Source organism: Daucus carota, chromosome 2, assembly GCF_001625215.2.
Source record: "Daucus carota subsp. sativus chromosome 2, DH1 v3.0, whole genome shotgun sequence".
Taxonomy (NCBI): domain Eukaryota; kingdom Viridiplantae; phylum Streptophyta; class Magnoliopsida; order Apiales; family Apiaceae; genus Daucus; species Daucus carota.
This window is the reverse complement of record NC_030382.2, coordinates 44,792,737-44,811,808: the sequence shown is the minus strand read 5'-3', so window position 1 is coordinate 44,811,808 and position 19,072 is coordinate 44,792,737. Positions and strand designations below refer to the sequence as shown.

General features: G+C 34.1%; 2 protein-coding genes across 2 annotated transcripts; one reads left to right on the top strand and one right to left on the bottom strand.

The window, feature by feature from the left end:
- Positions 1 to 4,201: 4,201 nt before the first annotated feature.
- LOC108206539 (homeobox-leucine zipper protein HAT4) lies at positions 4,202 to 6,215 on the bottom strand. Its single transcript, XM_017376872.2, has 4 exons — positions 5,877 to 6,215; positions 5,420 to 5,727; positions 5,247 to 5,326; positions 4,202 to 4,717 (listed from the first exon to the last, which is right to left on the bottom strand). The coding sequence occupies exons 1-4, from the start codon at positions 6,061 to 6,063 to the stop codon at positions 4,381 to 4,383; spliced, it is 912 nt and encodes a 303-aa protein (XP_017232361.1). The 5' UTR covers positions 6,064 to 6,215; the 3' UTR covers positions 4,202 to 4,380.
- A 7,663-nt stretch (positions 6,216 to 13,878) lies between these two features.
- On the top strand, positions 13,879 to 14,947 carry LOC108207006 (uncharacterized). Its single transcript, XM_017377465.2, has 2 exons — positions 13,879 to 14,421; positions 14,570 to 14,947. Exons 1-2 carry the CDS (start codon positions 13,963 to 13,965, stop codon positions 14,636 to 14,638), a joined length of 528 nt encoding a protein of 175 aa, XP_017232954.1. The 5' UTR covers positions 13,879 to 13,962; the 3' UTR covers positions 14,639 to 14,947.
- The last annotated feature ends 4,125 nt before the right edge of the window (positions 14,948 to 19,072 follow it).

The window sequence follows — 19,072 nt, the reverse complement described above, 5'->3', positions numbered from 1 at the left end:
GCTTTAACCTTTAAGCCACAACAATACAAACAGGGACTATGCATGAGCATGAAACAGAGGAATGGAAAGTAGCTAAAGATAATGGGCGCGCCTAGAGATAGGGCGCGCCAGGTGGATAAAAGGGGGAACTCGTCAGAACAAAAAGATCTAATCCTATGACATGCATCTATATAATAAGGAGCTAACGAGTGCATACTACCACTACAGGACGCGCCTAGCCAACATCAAGTAATCAGAGTATCACAAACAGATATTCAAAATCAAAAAGTGTTGAAACCGGATCAAATGCATATACATACATATATATACAGTAGAAATATGAAGAACATCTCGGAAGATAAATGGTCACATGCTCGAATCTGCTAAGTTACTCGGTGAAATAGGAAGATAAAGGTATGAGAAGATACCTTATGCAGAGAGGAACACTGGGCTGGTCTCAAAATTTGAAATGGAGCACGGATGTGGCCTGAAAAGCTCAATGAAGGTCGACGGCGGCGGGAGGCAGTTATGGAGTAAAAGAAAGTGAGATGAAAGTGAAGAGATAAAAAAAGGGAAACCCGTATTTATACTAGGGTAAAAAATTAAAGAATTAAAATAAATCGAAAATAGCGGAGAATAGTGGAGTACAGCTGTTCATGTTAGGGCTGCAACGGTCGACAACATCAGGCGCGCCCAATCTTGTCACGCCTAAATTTGAAGACATGCAAAAGTAAATTGAAGAAGAGTTAGATAGAAAGAGGGATGATGTTCACAGAAGACATGAAGATCTCGTCGACATTTTCAATGCCACCGAGATCTGGGGGGTAGTTGTTATACGCGAAAATCACCATAAAGATCCGGCCCATAGAAGAAGGCCTATTTGGGCCCAGGAAAGTCAAGATCATTCCAGTCTCAGAGTGACCCGGTCAAAAGATAGGGCGCGCCCTATCTTTAGGCGCGCCCACTTGCTGAGGAAAGTTCATTTTATCATAATTCCGAAGGGCAGTGAGGGGTACTTTGTGTTTAGGGGGACGCCCTTAAGCATGAATAGATCTCATTGTTGTATCAAGAAGACCCTACCTTGGAGTCTGGGGAGTTGTCCTCCTTGGGAGGTAGAGGATAGAGAAGAAGACACCCTGAGAGGTCCTATCTCTGCAGTCTGGCGGGTTGTCCCTGTCGGGGAGTAGGAGAGTGCCCATGCATTTGGGGTAAGCCCAAAAGGCTAGGCCTCATCGTATTGGGCCCCTTTCGGGAGGAAGATTCTAGAAGGGGAGGCCCAGCCCACATGGGTCTCTTAGGAGAAAGAACTACGTAACGGCTTGATCCCCTATAAATAGGGGTACGTAGGCAGATTGTAGGCATCGATCATTCTTGAGAGCTATTCCAGTTAGCAATCTAGAACCCTTTGCTTACAATTGCAGCCACCCTCATAACAAACAATCAACCATCTCCTACATTCTCGCCAACAGAATCTTGATCCACGCCGCGAACCTCATCTTTGTTAACCTACCAGTTTTCTCCGTTAACAACATGCATGAGACAGATGCAGGAGCAAGCAACAATTTGTTATTCAAAGTTTACAACTCCAAGTCTCCAACTGAACTTTTGTAGTCTTGTTGCATTTTCATCATCTCAACTCTCAAGTCTTTGCTACTTTGACTTCTTCCTCTTCTGACTTTTGAAGTCGATGCCAGATGATTCTCTTTCGAATACAGAAAAAGATCCGTGAGTTCTTCTAAAGCACTCTTGTTTGCCCTCGAAAATGTCTGTTGTAGTACTATCATGTATGACTAACAAAGTCAATGGTCAATAAATTCGAAATTTATACAGTTGCATTTTATTTATGCCCATAATCCCGTATACCCTTGTATCTACGCACACGCGTAATAAACTAAATTTTTTCTTTTATTTTACTTTTTGAATGATTAATCGAAGGAAACAGGAGACACCGAAAGATCTAAACAAATTTTAACAAGGGGGTTGAAAAACTTGTGCATTTTTTATGATATATTTCGAACGCTTAACAAACTATGAATTTGAACAAATATCGCTGCTATCGGACTTAGGGCTCTAAGAAAAATATAAGAATGGAAAACTTCGTGTATGTGTTGGTGTGTAAAATCATGAAGCTAATGACTTTATTTGCGGGTTAAATAGCTAATACACGATTAAGTTGGTTAAAAACTTGCAGTTTGGTCATGTTGTTGAAAAAGCTTTCAAACACATAATTTTGCTTCATATAATTTTCAATCGAACGATCTTGCTTACAAAAACTTACACGAACGTTAATATTTATTGACTTTTAACGTTCTCCGTTAAAATACTCGTTTACCCGACCCGACCCAATCTTAATTAAATTTAAATTCAAAATAAAACATAAAATCACGTTTCATTGGCCGCCGTGAATCGAGAGAGTTTTGATTTTGTGTATATGTTGTTGTTGCGTGGGGGGTTGGGTTTGACAACAAAGGTGTGGCTGATGGCGGTGGAGCTCGGATTAGTCGAGATGGCGCGCCGGATTCCGCCATTACAGATGATGATGAGATGGGGTTGGAAAGAGATAAAGGGATGGAGGAGATGAAAGACGGCTGTGTATGCATAATAGTGGCGGTGATAGTTGTTGTTTGAGCTGCTCTTAATCGAAGTTGAGGCGGGGTCGACTGTTGGTAGCCGGAGGCTTGCAGTCGACGGCGGGGGAGGCCATGGCCGTAGAAGATGATGGAGGTTAGTGTTTGTATAAAAGAGCTGCTATTAGATGTTGTAACCGGAAAGGGTGATGCTTATTATTTTTGGGTGATGTTTTTGTATTATTGTTCTTGTTATAGTTATAGTGATCTTTTTGAAAGATGGCTTATTTCCGTTAATGTTTTAAACGGAGTTAACAGCAAAGACTGATATGTAAGTTTTTAAATATTTCATTAGTTGACTGTGAGTTTTTTTAACAACATGATCAAACTGCAAGTTTTTAACTAACTTAGTTATGAATTAGCCATTTAACCCTTTTATTTGCACGGGGAATACTCCCTCCATCCCAAATTAGATGAACTCGTTGACTTCGGGCACGTACTTTAAAATTCATTGACTGCATATCTACATTACTTATTTTTGAAATTTTATTTTTCCAAATAAAAATTTAAATATGAAATTTTATTTACAAAAGAAAATTTAAAAAAATAAATTTCGGGGCTATACGGTCAATACACCTTAAGTTACGTGCCTAAAGTTAACTAGCTCATCTAATTTGGGATGGAGGGAGTAGTTAATGAATTTATAACCTACACAATAATGAACACTTGAATACTAGTTCATTATTACAGGAATTATTTTTTTTAAAAAAAAGAGGGTTACAAAACTAAAAAGATTTTAAAAGATAGTTTAAATTTATATTCCAACAGTTATAAATATTAGAAGATATCACGAAGTACCGAATTGATGTATGTTTTAACAGTCTTGCAAACGTAGTGAAGTTTGAACATATATCATATATCAGGAAGAAATTTACTAAAATCGTATCAGGAGTTGTCCCATTGGTTGTTGAAAGGACAGACAGTTAAAATATATATGTCAAAAATTTCTGATATTGTGATACTCTTTGAGAGGGATCAAAAATAAATTTGTGCAAGCTTGGTCTATAACAAAAATATCATATTATTATAAAATTAAATTATTGCGGAGTCAAGCTTGTTTAGCAAAACCAATAACTAGTATCAGAGTCGCGTTGGGAGGATTTTTAACATTCGTATGAGCTCCAAAATGAGCGTAGGAAGTGGTAGATGAGTCACCTCAAAATGAGCTTAAGGATGAGATAAGCAAATTGACGGATGGATTTTTTAGTACGACTTGAGGAGAATATGGATTGGGCTTGGGAAGCAGATTACGAGAGGGAGTATATCAAATTTTCTCAGTATCTTAGTACGACTTGAGTTTATTTGAATGATAGAGTTCAAAGATTCAAAAATTCATACACCAACGGAGGTCTATTAAGAGCGATAAGGAAATGCCCCCAAAATCCTGAATCAGCTTTGGGCCCTAGAACTAGAACTCTAGAAGTGCATCATTGCCCTCCACGAAATGGTAGTCCATTATTTATCACATAGTATAGTTGGGCTTTATACATGCTTTCTTTAAACTTGAATGTATGATTTGGTCACTCTAAGTGGTTAACAAATTTAGATTTTGATGTAAAACAGCCTTTTGTAACTTTTGTAAAATTACTAGAGACTAGTAAAACCTAGTACAAGCTTTGTTACTTAATATATTCAGACCCTACCATATCACATTACAACCACCAAATCCTACATCTTTCAGATTATTCACAAACGTACGACAAAGAGATACTCCTATTAAACAACTAAACATTCCTCATTTCTCCATTGCATATTCCACTAGTTTAAACCAACATCATGGTCTATGGTGGGTTGCATTGAGCAGTTGTTGAGCAGCAGGCTTAATGGCCCATGGGTTAAAAGGGACCCGATGGTGACTAGAACCCGAATGGAGTGGCTGAACAGGTGTGGTCGACGGTGAGGCAGCTGACGACACTGGGGCTGAGACACGCTCACATGAAGGGCACATGGTCAGGGTTGTGGGAGGGGCCATTTGCATATAAAACTGTGGGGATGATTTAAGAGCCCTCAGATCCTGAACCTCCTTCTGCAATCTCCTATTTTCCTCGGTTAGATTCTCGCAACATCTCTTTAGGAACTCACAATCAACCTCAGTTTGCTTCAACTTAGTCCTGAGGATAACAAAATGTTTAAACTTTAATCTTTGGCACAAATGCTCAATAGCTGTACAAATATCCACAGTTGACACAAACAAAATGTACATAACTAGTACTTTAGTGAGTTCATTAAGATATTTATCCAGTGATTCTTGATGCATTAACATTAGTTTTGAACCTTGAACAATCGAAGTAATTTTTTCCCGTTTGGCTTTTCTTATTTTCCAAAAATAAGTTCCTTATTCTTATTTCTGAAAATAGCTAGTAAATGTGTATAAATTTCTGAAAATAAGTGACTTGCTTTCACAACTAAAGAATATTGAATACTTGCTACTAAAAAATATTATATAAATGTAAAACAAAATCCAAAATAAATCCTTAGCATATTAGTTTTTTGTTCCAGTATGGGCACAAACCAATCTTAATTATTTATAATTTTTAATGGACCATGTTTCATTGGATAATATATCTGCATTTCATTTCCGTGGAGTACATTGAAACTAAAATACCAAAAACAACCTTAATAACAAGACAAATATCTCACCTAGCCCTTCTGTTCTGGAACCAGACCTCCACCTGACGAGGTCTCAAACCTAGTCTTTTTGCCAAAGCCAGCTTCTGTTTCTGCAAAACAAACCATACCCACATAAGTAAATTACCTAAAGACCCTCATCCTCGGACAGGCATGAACATACATACAAATACAAATATACTTACTGGATTAAGAGTATTATGTTCCTTGAAGCTATCTTCAAGAATAGCAGCCTGATCTTTAGAAAGCCTCAGCTTTTTTCTAGAATTATCACCATCTTCATCATCACAATCTATAAGATCATCACTATTGTTACCCAGCTCAGATCTCTCTAGACTTCTTCTTTTTCCACTAACACTTGATATTGTACTGTTCGGTGAAGACACGCCAGCTTCTTCTTCCATGTCTACCGTCATCGTCGGCAGCCGGTTGACGTCGATTCCCTTTAAAAACGACCTCGTTTCCACTCTGCATGTCTCGAACAAGCTCCGATCTGTAGATGCATGAGAAAAATGAGTTAGTAAGATGCAGATCTGGCGATAAAGTGTAAGAGAGTGCAAGGTGTTTGATGAAATGTCTGTGAGAAAAAATGGAGAAACAAAGGAAATTCTTTCATATGGGGTTTGAGAGGGAGGGAGTTACCTGAGGTTTGTTTGGTTAAAGTGGTGGTGTTGTGGAGGTTGAAATGTGAGTGAGTTGATGAGGAGGCCAGGGAAGGTGTTTGATTTAGTTGTAGCGGTGAGGAAGATAATGAAGGTTGGTGAGTTCCTGTTTGGAAGTTCAAGCTTAGAGTGAGCCCCAAATGATCTTCTCTTTGATGTATCATCATTCTTGTATATCTAGATGTATAGCTCTTTCTTGAAATATATGTATGAGTTTCAAGAAGTGATTTCAAAAGCTAAGTAGTTGATGTGCAATGAAAGGGGGTTGAGATGGGTTAGTATATACTGTAGAAAGAAAGAGGAAAGGGGGTGGGGTTGTGGAGGTTATGCAAGTCCAATCATGACATGGTGGTGTCAGGGGTACCAATTCTCTGAAGAGAAGTGCCAGATGCACATAATTGTGTACAGAAAAAATTGTACATAATGACGTGGCAAGTGATGTGGTGGGTTTTAATTGGGATGGTTGGTGTAAATGCAGAGGGGTCATCCAATTAAAATCCGCCACATATCATTATGTACATGTTTTTGTACACAATTATGTGCACCAAGCATTTTACTTCTCTAAATCATAGCTTTTGCCTCCCTTTACACTCACCTCCCATCATTTATTCTTAACTCAATCATGGTGTGTTTTTTCCGCTTCCCTTTTAACCTTAAAATGTTTGGAGTTTCACCGTGGTATTGCATGGTTGATTTTAATAATAATATAATTGTGTGGTACTGGTACTATGACATTTTATTTTTAATTTAAAATATATCTATCCATATACTCCCTCCCCATGTATTGGACCCAAGTATCACAACTTAAATCAATAATATCTTAAATATCATTTGAAAAATATAATCTCATATCTCACCTATAACGTTATAATCTTATATCGTGTAATGTTTCTGGTGATAAGCAAAACACATGTAAACCTGAAAAGATTGACGCTCCATAATGTAACGTCAGGTTATAACGTTATTTTATTTAGCGCTCCAAACCCAAGTCCATGTAAATTCATTCTCATGACGCTCTATCGTGTGGAGTTTTATTCTTGAAACCTAACACTACATCATGTCAGATATTTTAACTCCAAATTATGATATTTATGATCATTTTCCTCCCTTGGCCTTAATTGTTTAAATTGGGATCAGACTCGACAGGTTTTCATTAAATATAGTTTGATAATAGTAATGTTCCTCCACACTAATCAAAATCTTCCACCTAAGTTAAAATTTGTTGTTAGTGTGTTTCAGAGTTGGCCCTGGAGTAAGACGACCAAATCGAAGACCTGGAGCACCACTATCCTAGGACACCAAAAAACCTATGCATAGATAGTATTAATGATAAATGTATGCATTTATATATTTACATGAATTTAATTAATTGTGTTGTTAGATTTAAAATAATGTTTTCGATGATTAGATTGTATATTGATTTGAATGTGTTTAAATTTTCTTTTACGATCTTACGCGCATTATTTTCAAAATTCGCATAAAACACTCAAATTTTCAGAGCCAACGCGGGTGTGTTCATGGACACAGACAAGAGACCCTCATTCAATTTTCATTGTGCAGCTTCCACCACCAACATCAAATCGAACACCCTCGTCAAGATTGCCCATCACGTGTACTCCACGTGGCAGACAATACACCCAACGCCAGCAAAGCACACGTGTACACCTTCTGTACCCGCACGTTCACTTTTATTCGTCGGTCAAACATTTTTCGATCTCATCCACGCTCGAATCGTCCTCGTCTCCCTCAACAATCATTTCATCATTCCCTTGATGCTTTTTATATTACTCTCTCTAATTTTTAATTTGACGTTTTGATTTGGACGCACGCTTTTAAATTTTACGTGCTTTGATCAAACGATTAAAATTATTATTTTGAATTCTTTTTCTAAACAAAAATACATAATTAAAATTTTTATTCGCATTAAAAAAAAGTCATTAAAATTAATAATTCTTACTATTCAGTCAATCCACCTTAGGATGTGTGTCAAAAGTCATAATGTCAAATTAAAAAAAACGAAATGATACTATCTTTTCCAAATTACTTTTATTTTTCCCGATCATGAGGAAGTCAAAATAAGCCGTGTTTAGCTTAATATTAAAAATAATACTTATTTATTAGTTTAGTAAATAAAAAATAATATTTTAAAATAGATTAAATATACTTTTCTATAGTATATTCTTTTTATATTTTTCAATTTTAAGATTTATATAAATTTCATTCACAATAATTTATTTAACTGGTCAAATTAAAGAAACCCGTATTACAGGACGAGAGAGTATTAAAGATCTTTTAAAATCGTCTTTTACATGTAAGTAATTTGAAAGATAAAGAAAATATTTTTGTATACATTATTGTTCAATTTTTTATGAATAAAAATTTAATATTTATATTTTTATTCAGAAAAAGTTAAAAAAAATAAAATATAAAACAATGATTTTTTTACATCTAAAGGTACGTAAAAAAAACTAAAACGACTACTATATATATTTTGTATTAATAGACGTACGAGGATATAAGTTTATACAAAATTAAATTATTATAGCCGTCCTCAGTCCTCGTACTCTCTTCTCATTTATTAATAATTTAAATACATTTTGTTTGATATGCGAAACAAATCATAAACGTTCTCAAATAAAAATAGGAGTATTGTTTTAAAATTGCGGGAATAATACTAATCTCAGCTTTGAACACGGATAGCCAATAGCCACACGGGCACCGTTCATGTGCAACTATTACCGAGAAAGTTGTAGGTCTCCAGCTTTACCTCGACAATCGTGTCAAGGAGATGGCAGTGGGACCCATGTGTTTGATACGTGAGTTGGCCGTCATGTGATTATACAAGCCCGAACCTGAACCTGAATCTGGGTAGTTTTGCTTAACCCAGGGTCTAACTAAGGGTCGCACGTGAGTTTGTTTACACATGCAAAAGAAGGATCATTTTCGAAGACCAGTCTTCCTCAGTACTCGAGCAGTAGGGGTTTGACGTTTGAGCACATGCAAGCTTAATCACTAATCATAATTTATTATGATTAACTGATATCTGTTTGATTTTGTGAATAAATTACGAGTGAATCATTCTATACATTTTTGTAATATATTGTGATCGGATGTAGAAATTGTGTTATAATTTTGAGGTAATATCTAAATAGTGGGGGGTTTATTTATTTCTTGCATCTGTTACCTAGATTTTCGTGACTTCTTTCGAAATAAACATCTATTTCTTTTTTTTTTGAATAAATAAACATCTATTTCTTAAAAATTGATCTTACTATTCATTTGTGACTCCTTTCGAAATAAACATCTATAATAAAATTTTGGCTAAATTTACTTCGATACCCCCTCTATCTCAAATTGTATATGTTACTTTTTTCTTTTAAAGTTTTTTAAATATAATTTTGTAATATTTTTTAAAATAATTTTCTTAAATAAAAATTTGATATTTAAGTTTTTATTCATAACAAAAAAATTTTTAAAAATTCATTACAGAACTAAACTTCGTATGAATAAACCTGACTTTTATTTAAGTCTTTTTATTATCTAAATCAAATTGAAAAATAAATTAAATCATATTTATTCAAATTTAACGAAATATTCTAATTAACAAACTTCATATTATTTAAAACCTAAAATATGACATATTTAATAATATAATTGATGAAGTTGCCATAAAATGAAGATGTCACGGAGAAAAATGACAGAGATTCGCTTTTAAGTAGTGGGCTTGCAGAGGTCATCTTTTGCCTTAGAAAAAGTTGTAACAAAAAAGCTCAGTAGAACAACAAGAAGAATTAGAAACAAAAGCATTTTCATCTTAGGATCGCTCTCACCGTTGCCACTAGTAGATGCCACGCGTGTCTCGCCGTTGCCAACCGCATGATCGCTCTCGGCATTCGGATTGATACCGTTCATATTCTCGATTTTCTTCGTAATCAGGTATTTTTCACCATCGGTTCTGGAGGATCTTTAATCACGGGTACATCTTTGTTCCTCATCTCTACAGATTTGTATGCCTATGTATATTTTGAAATCTTTGATTGCTTGATGCTTCGGATTCTTATCATTCAGCATGTCAAGATTTAAATAGTTATAATCTTAGGATTTGTTATGATTCTTGGGCGTTTTGTAGTGGTCTGTTAAATGTTTTTCTGGTGGTTTTGATTTTCTCGGTGGTATATTGTCTCTTCTATCTATTTTGTCCGATTTTGAGAAGATTGGATTGGTGAATCTACTTAAATTTGCGATTAGTTATACTTTGTTCAGTATCCTCTTTTTGAGTATTAGTTTTCGCTAGTGTTCTTGATGAATGTTTGTTATTTCTTGGACGGTGGTAATGGAGGTTCATGGACGATGGGAATGGAGGTGGCGTAGGGTGACTAAATTAGTGCCCATTGATTATTCTGATGGACTATTTTTGTTGCATGATTTAGTTTTTAGTATTGAAATTTGGGATAGGTTGTTTTAGTAATAGTAATTGTAGATATTAATTTTATTTTTGAATGGCAAGTTGATTCTTTTTAAATTTGCTCAAATTTGGAATTTGACTTTCTCTACATGCCTTAATTTAAATATTTTTATTGTTGGACCTGAATTTCATAATTCATGGGGCCATATAAAATGGTTTAATTGTGCCTTAATGAGGTATTATTGCGCCATTAATGGTTGATGGATTAATTGGTGTATACCAAATTTATTGTGCCTTAATGAGGTATTATTGCGCTATTAATGGTTGGTTAATTGATTGGTGTATACCAAATTTGTATTGCGTTGATAATGATAATTAGTTATAATCGTGACATTTGTTTTGCCAAGATTTTGTCTTATATTTGACGAGTTATATCTTAACTATGTTTTCCATATCCCAATTATATTTTCTTATTTTAAATATTTGTTATTATATATGTCAGTTATTTTCAGATGGGAGTTATTTTATTATGTATCTAACCAAAGAGATTTCTTATCTCTTTGGTGTAGATTTTTATGATTTGTTTAACATTATTTTTGACTTACTGTTCTTTTTAAAAAATTATATTATATACTTATCTTATTTCTTTAATTTAATTATGGTTTTGACCTTTTTCATTTGTCATTTTAAATAGTTTTCTTATTTTATTGTCGGCATGACCTTACAATGTTTTTGTATTGTATTTTTCAGGTAGGAGAATGGACGGATTAATGACAGCGAGACCTCTTACGGTGTTTTCTTGTCGGACATTAAAGTTTTATTGTCTAATGTTCCCGGTCATCGATGCATGTCCGAGGAGTAGATAGTAAACTTTCTTGAACGAAAGAAACTCCTGCTGCGGCTTTTGTACTCCTCGATATACGAGAAAGTATCTTGTGACAAAAAAAAAAAAAAAGTAGTGGGCTTGCATATTTATGCATTAAGGTGGGTTCATTATGCTGGGTTGATCCTAGAAAAAAATATCTGCTGGGCTGATGGCCCAGGCTTTTTATCAAACCAAATTGTCGACCAAAAGAGCATGTTCGCAAAACAAGGTATATAATTATCAAGTCCATCTTTATTTTGTTGCTAAGCATAACAGGCCCAAATCTTTGTTTGCGACTAACAGCGAATAGTAATGCTCCAGATCCACTTGAGATTTTTGAATTTTGATCAACAAAAAAAAGTGAAGAACTCATCCAACCAGCACTACATGATTGAATGTATATTTCTTTAAAAATGATATAAAGTTTCCGAATCAGAAGATAAGTATGTTTAATACCTGAACAATCAACTTTCACGGATATTATAATTTTAATCTACTTGGAACCTCGACTTTGTTAGTAACATGAGAATAAGGTCGATTAACAAAAAGAAGGCGAAAAGCTAAGAATTTAATAGTCCAGGTAAAGGAATAAAATTGTTCATATACAAATTATAACTATAAACTTAATGAATACTAGATCAAATTTACGAATAATTGGTATATATATTGCAGTTTCATAAATAGGGAAGCTTTCTGCAATGAAATAATTAAGAAGAAATTGCAAAGCTGAAGAAGGAGGTAATATCCTGAAGTTCGTATTGATCATATTGATTTTTACACTTCTACTCAAGTTTTTTATCCAGAGTTGTTATGTGAAATTTTGGAACTGTATTAATCATATTGAATTTTTACGCTTCTCCTCAAGTTTTCTGTCCAGAATTGTTATGTGAAATTTCGAAGTTGTTATGTGTCATTGGAAATGACACATCAAGTGACTTAAATAGAGGTGAATATTAAAATATATTAGCACGCCAATGTAAAATATTATTTTATTTGTATATATAATGATGGCCGATGGGATAGTTATTTGAAACGGTTGAAAATATAGATCATCATAATATATATACACGTGTGTACGTATGTGGTTATGTATGTATATAATTGTACGCAGGTGTTGTATTTCATTGATTTCTTAAATACAACTTTCTATTTGTAAGTCGAGATAAGTTTTTATGAATTGATTTTTAATTCGTAAGTTGAAATATTTAAAATTGAAAGTTTTAATTTTGTTCACCAAATTATTCTGATTTATGAATTTTGATTTCATGATGTATACATAATCATTTAAAAAATAATTTATAATATTTTATTATATCAATGATCTTGACATCTCATGAGTTTTGAATTATCAATATATTTATCCGAACTGATTATCTAAAATTAATTTTTAATTTCAAATAATTTCTCATTTAGAAATGATAAATAATTTACTATAAATTTTATTCAGTCAGTTAAAGATAATAAATTATGAGGTATTAACCAGAAAACCCAACTAATTTGTTATTTTTTTGCCAATAAACCTTTAAACCTTTTTTTTCTTAACAACCCCATTAAATTTTACTCAATTTTTAAAAAAAATATAACTAGAGTTAATTAAAGCTGACGTGGACTAACCATGATCATCACAAATCTTATGTGGCAATATGATTACAATTAATCAAAAAATAAGAAAAATAAATAATTTTTTTTACTCAAGCCTCATAAGACTAGAGAACCGCCAAAACATCACATAGGTAGGATTTTGGTGTCCAGATATTATATTCGCACCACGACCTATTGTTCCTCTGTGCAGTAAAGCTTCAGATACAGCTGATTTTTATTTGGTCAGGACCTCAGGAGGCAGGTTGGGTAGCCAAAGGATTCGACAATGAATCTCCTTACTCTATTATGTTTGGCCCTCATAAACGTCGAGTTACAAACAAGGACCATTTCGTTTTGAAGCGTAAAACCCCCAAGACCAGAGAGTTTGTTGAGCATCATGTTAAGTTCCTACCATCTGTGTCGTCTGACAAATTAATCCAGTGTGCGCTGTAATTTTGAAGCCTAACAATGAATTAAGAATCTTGGTTGATAAGAAAGAGAAGAAGAAGGTCAATTTCTTGTCTGCAGAAGATTTTTATCCGGCTCTAATCTTAGCAAAGACAACTCCTGATTCAGATGACAACAAACCTACAGACTAGGACAGAGATAGAAAACCCTCGGATCTTCTTTGGGTTTATAAAATTAATTAAAATATTATAAATGATTAAAAGATAAATTATTACTGAATAGACATGACGTGGCAGACACGTGTAATAATTAAGCGTTATGTGGCACACACGTGTATAAAAAGATACAAATCATGGAGAGATACTTGACAACTCAGATTAGAATATTTAATCATGGTTTGTTTTGTATTTTTTATATGATATTAATAAAGTTTGTTGGAGTTGTCAGTGAAGAGAAAAGTGTAAAGTTTTTTGGCAAAAAAATGACAAGTTTGTTGGGTTTTTTGATTAATAGCTCATAAATTATTTACAAATACACATCATTTTTCGCGAGGGATTTGTTAATCACAATTCTCATGATAATAATAACACGTCATATTAGTTTGGCATGAAATTAAAATTGTTAAAATAATTTAGCAAAAATGTGAAATTAATTTAGCAAAACTTTTAACAATAAATCAGACGAGTTCCGATATATCGAAGGATATACAGAAACACATATGCATGTTTATTTTCACACATTCTCAGTTACACACACAAACATAAAAAAAAACTTGGCTGTCTTGTTCGTTTACTTGTTTCTCTCCCGATGTCGACTTCTCCGGTGAAGACCAAGACTCTTCACAACTTCTCTCTTCCGTGTCTTAAATGGGCCCACAAGAACTCCACTCCACGTCAGCGTACCAGACTGCCCGATTCCCCTCACAACCCGTCTTCCCAACCCGAAAACGACCCGAATCACCCACCTGCCCCAACGCAAGCCGGCCCAGAAGCTCTTGACGGGCCCGAAGATTGTTCAGCTAAGCCCTGGAATTTGCGGCCCAGAAAGTGTGCTTCTGCTCAAACGGCGCTGCGTGAGGCTAGTGAGCCGGCGGCGGTTGAGAAGGAGAAAGATGGGGCCCAGAAGAGTGAGAGGAGGGATAAGAAGACGAAGCTTTGGATAACATTGTCTCGTGAAGAAATTGAAGAAGATTTGTATTCGATGAATGGGTCCAAACCAGCTCGAAGACCCAAGAAAAGAACCAAAGCTATTCAAAAACAAGTTGATGTAAGTAGTATATATATTTTATTTGATTTTAGGAAAAATGGGTTTTCTTGTCTTTGTTTGTTTGCTGAATGTTGATGTTATGAGCGCGATATACCGGATATGTTTGGTTTTGATTTGTTCGAGGGATATTGTGTGTTTGATTTTGCAGGAGGTTTTCCCTGGATTGTATTTAGCTGGAGTTACTGTGGATTCGTATCGAGTTCAGCATTCGTTGTAGATGGCCGAAAGAGGGGACTTGAGTCTTGACAGGATCAGGGATTGGAGGTATAATTTAATAAGTATGCCTAGTAGTACAAGTAAGAGATAGGGTTTGGGTTTGGAGAAGCTCGGGCTTCGGTAATTATGATTAGGGGCATTTGTTAGTTATGGTAATCTAGTAGATTATGAGAATTATATATATATACATGATTATAATAATATTGGATAAGTAGAGATGTTATGTAGCTCTGATTTGAGTTTGGAATTAGTTACTGTTCTATTGTCAGATGTTTTATGTTTTCTTAGAAATGATAATGCCTCTCGTCAAGCTATTGTGTATTTGTGTCCTGATAATATGTTCTTACTTCATGAGATGTTTCCGAGGACAATCTTGTGCTTTGGACTGTAAGTGGTTTTCTACACCTAAGCAATAACTAAACTGTTTAGTGTTTTAGGACCATTGGCTCTTACTTCAGCTCCCCTGAATTTTTTGTGATTCATAAATTTGTTGGTGACATGTATTTTGCTTTTTGCATGCTTTCTACTAATTACTTAAGGGTTGAATTAGTATATTAGAAAACCTGACAAAACATTTAAAGAATAGTATTGCGTTCTTTCTCTAATTGTGCAGTTTGTAGCTTAATCTTGATACTTCTTTCTAATAATGATTGGTGACTTCACTCGTATCGTTCTGTTCTGTTCGTTTCGTTGTTCTTCTCTTCCAAGGTGGCCAGGTCCCCTAAAATGTTTGCACCTTTCATATAAATTTTGATAAAATTCGGAATTGACTGTTTGTTTGTTATTCTTTAATAAATTATTTAGCTTCGAGAAATAAGGGATGTGTTGATTTAGTTGGATAGTTTATAGGGATTATTAAACTTGGCATCTTGAACACATGAAAGTTTGCAGTCCTCTTGTTTTTCTTAAGAAATAAGCGAGTAATAGCTCAAGCATGGTCTGCTGTAATTAGTTATTCTATGCATAGTTTCATTCAGTATTGATCTTCAGTCTTATCTATTTAAGTTCAGTGGAAAATGGAAGATATATTTACGTCTACAAGGGTGTATATTGTTGCCTTTAAAAACAGAGGAAGGAGCATAGTGGGGTGGGCAAGGGAAAGAAGGAAGTTAAATAGAGGATATGTATTTATTAGTAAAGTTCAGTATATTTAATGAAATCTGATCTTTTAGAACTCGTAGTGGGTTTCACTGTCATGGTTAAACTGTACATAAAATCGAGAAGTAGATGAACTATCTACATGTCCCCAAACATATCAAAAAACTAGGATCCTGGGTCAGTCCTACTTGCCTCTTAATCTATTCTTGACGATATAGCGCATTAGTAGTTAAAAGGCCTCCATTCTTTTGAGACAGAAGGCAGCACTATATTTTGAGATATATGGTAAGCAATTCAAATGGGCCGTCACATTTTGTGAAAAAATCTATATATCTCGACCGGAGGCCATGGATATAAGAAAGCTTTGGCTTCATCTGGCTTTAATTGTTTTGTGGGAGAGCCTCTACTACAGATTTTGACTATTCTTATGCAAGCCAATTGTTGTGACAATTGCTGCTCTATTAGGCTCGTATATAGTAGAGTTTTACATACTGAAGATGTCGGGGAACTGTGATTAAGCCATTGTATAAGCAAAATTCGGTACATATCCTGGTACATGTGGGGGATGAACCAAAATCTTCGCCCACAGTTCTGCAATGTGTTCTTATCTTTACCTGGGCTGTGAGTAGGGACTAGTTCCCGAGCTTGCAATTCTAACGGTCTGGGTTTGTATTGGTTTGAGAATTAGAAATTGAATCTTGTGTGAGGTCCATTACTGCTTGTTAGTACAGGAATTACAAGCCAGGCTTATCATCTGCAGGACACAAAGTAGCAACTACCGGGCCTCTGTTGCAGGCTTGTATTGTGCTTGTTAGTATGGGATATAATCTGTAGGGCCAAAAAGATTCATTGAGGGCTTGATAAGTATAAAGAAAGGACCTTGAAGTCTTCTGGAGTCGCAAATAAACATAGGTTTATCTTTGTTTTGACATTTTCTTGTGGCACCTGTAAATTACGAAAGCAGCGTTGAGGACAGCTTGGGCTCTCTTCTGCTTTGTTGTATATGTTGTGTTCCACAAAAGAAGTCGATGCATTAAGCTGACGAATAGATAAATTACGTAGCTTATGGAATTAACAATAGCGTATATAACCCGTTTGATGTACAATGTATTTTGATAGTTTATAACTTTTTTCATGTGTTTAAATTATGTTCGAATATATCCTGACAAAAAAAATTATTTTGGAATATATTGTTGACGGATTATCTAGATCTTGAATAGTAATTAGATTTCTGGTAGTATCTTATTGAAATATAAAATATTTTATCTAGCGGTTCTTATCAATTTGATTAAGTGATTAAAGATTATAATTTATTATAATAGACTAAAAATTAATAATAATATTTTTCATGTTTAACTTTAATAATACAGCATGTTTGACTTTAATTATATATGTATAAATATATCACATATATATTTTTATTATATTTAATTTTTTTACCAATAGCCAAATTTTGCGACCTTTGCATATTCGGCTTCGGCAATACAGTACAGATTGATCACACATACATACATAGTTTAGCATTCCATCTGTTTTCCGAATGATATTTTGATTTTTGACATATTAAAATGTTTTGACCGAGTAGTTAAATATATTTTTTAATTTTTTTTTTGGAAAAATATGTAATTAAATTCATAATAAAATTAATTTAATATAATAATTATGCCCCATAAAATCCGTTTAGCAGGAGAGGAAAGACTTGGATCGCCCACAAGAGTTGGTTGAGCTGCTTAAAGAGGGGACACATGTGATTATGCCTCCTGGGTCAGAGCAAGATACGCCTCGTGGGTTTATCCGATGCGCACCCCAGTGGTAGCGTCTGCGGGTTCCTACGTCAAAAAAAAGAAAGAAAAAAGAGTTGATCAATATGATATTTTATATTGATTTTGTAATTTAATTTCTAAATTTTTTATTAAAAATATTTAAATATTAATTGTTTATTAAAATTTATACAAATATATTCTAATAGAATTTTAAAATACGTATAAAATCCCTTGTCAAGATAAAGAGATAAATAGTCTAGAAGGAACAATGTCCATGGTCCTTGGCAGTTGGTCTGCACCCATTTATTCTGTGGCCGTTGTATTGGGATCTGCTTTTGTTTAGCCGGTAACACGACATGATCGTATGACCAAAAGGTAACCGACAACTAGGCCTGTAAATTGATACGGACTATCCGTTGTTTCGGTTTACATCCGGCTCGAAAATATGATACATCTATTATATTCATTTTGAAAATGATCCAAATTGACGGAAAAATTAAACTTGTATAATATATGATCCCGGATACGAGCATACTTATAACCGCTCAGATTCGGTCTTATATATTTTTTCATAATATGATTCTACCCGAATATGATCCATGGTCCATATTCGATTCGAACTCATGTACATGTTATATTTTAAATCCATCACATTTGTAAGTAAATAGTCATCTTATAAAATTTTGATATCTTATTTAGTTTATATCTTTATAAAATATGATTTATTTAATGTGATCATGCTTATTATCTTCATATATATTTAATAAATGATGTATACCAACATATAACTATATGTTTTAATTTAAAATTATTACATTATATAATATTATGTTTATTTAGACTAAATGATAAGTAATTATTTGAATAACAGAAATAATAATGATATTCGATGTTAGTGGATCATATCCGGCTTATATCCAATGGATCATAAACTACACGGTTAAAAAATTGAAAATACGATACTGGATCATATTCGGTTCAGATTCGAATCTCAAATATCCGGGATCAGTTTATACCCGAATAAAATGATCCCGGACCCAAATTTGGACAAGCTAAAAATAATATGATCCGATACTTGAGCGGGGGGTACCCAGTATCGGTCGGATCATTTTACAACCCTACCAGCAACCCCTGCTTTAAAAGATAAGTTTTTATTTGTTTCGAAAAAATGTGTTGTTCTATTTAACCTTTTGATATAAATATTAAAGAGATATTTTATATTCATTATCTGATAAAATATTAAAGATACTTTTTAAAAATAAATATCTATTTCTGCAAAACAAAATCAGCCAAACGTTTCCAAATACTTAAAACTCAGACCACCGGTAAGAGTTAGAAGTATCAAAATTCAGCACCCATATTTTCAGCAGTCAGATTTTTTATAACGAGAATGGCCCGAGCTGAAAATAAGAGTTGGAAGTATCACTTATCAGCTAAAGAAACCGGTATGAAAAATAAATTATTCAAACGATTAAAAATAAATGACCGCATACTTCCTTCTTGATCATCGATGATCAAGGATCTATCCCCATCTTTGCGATACTGAAAATAAATAGCTACTCTCCGTCTTTAAA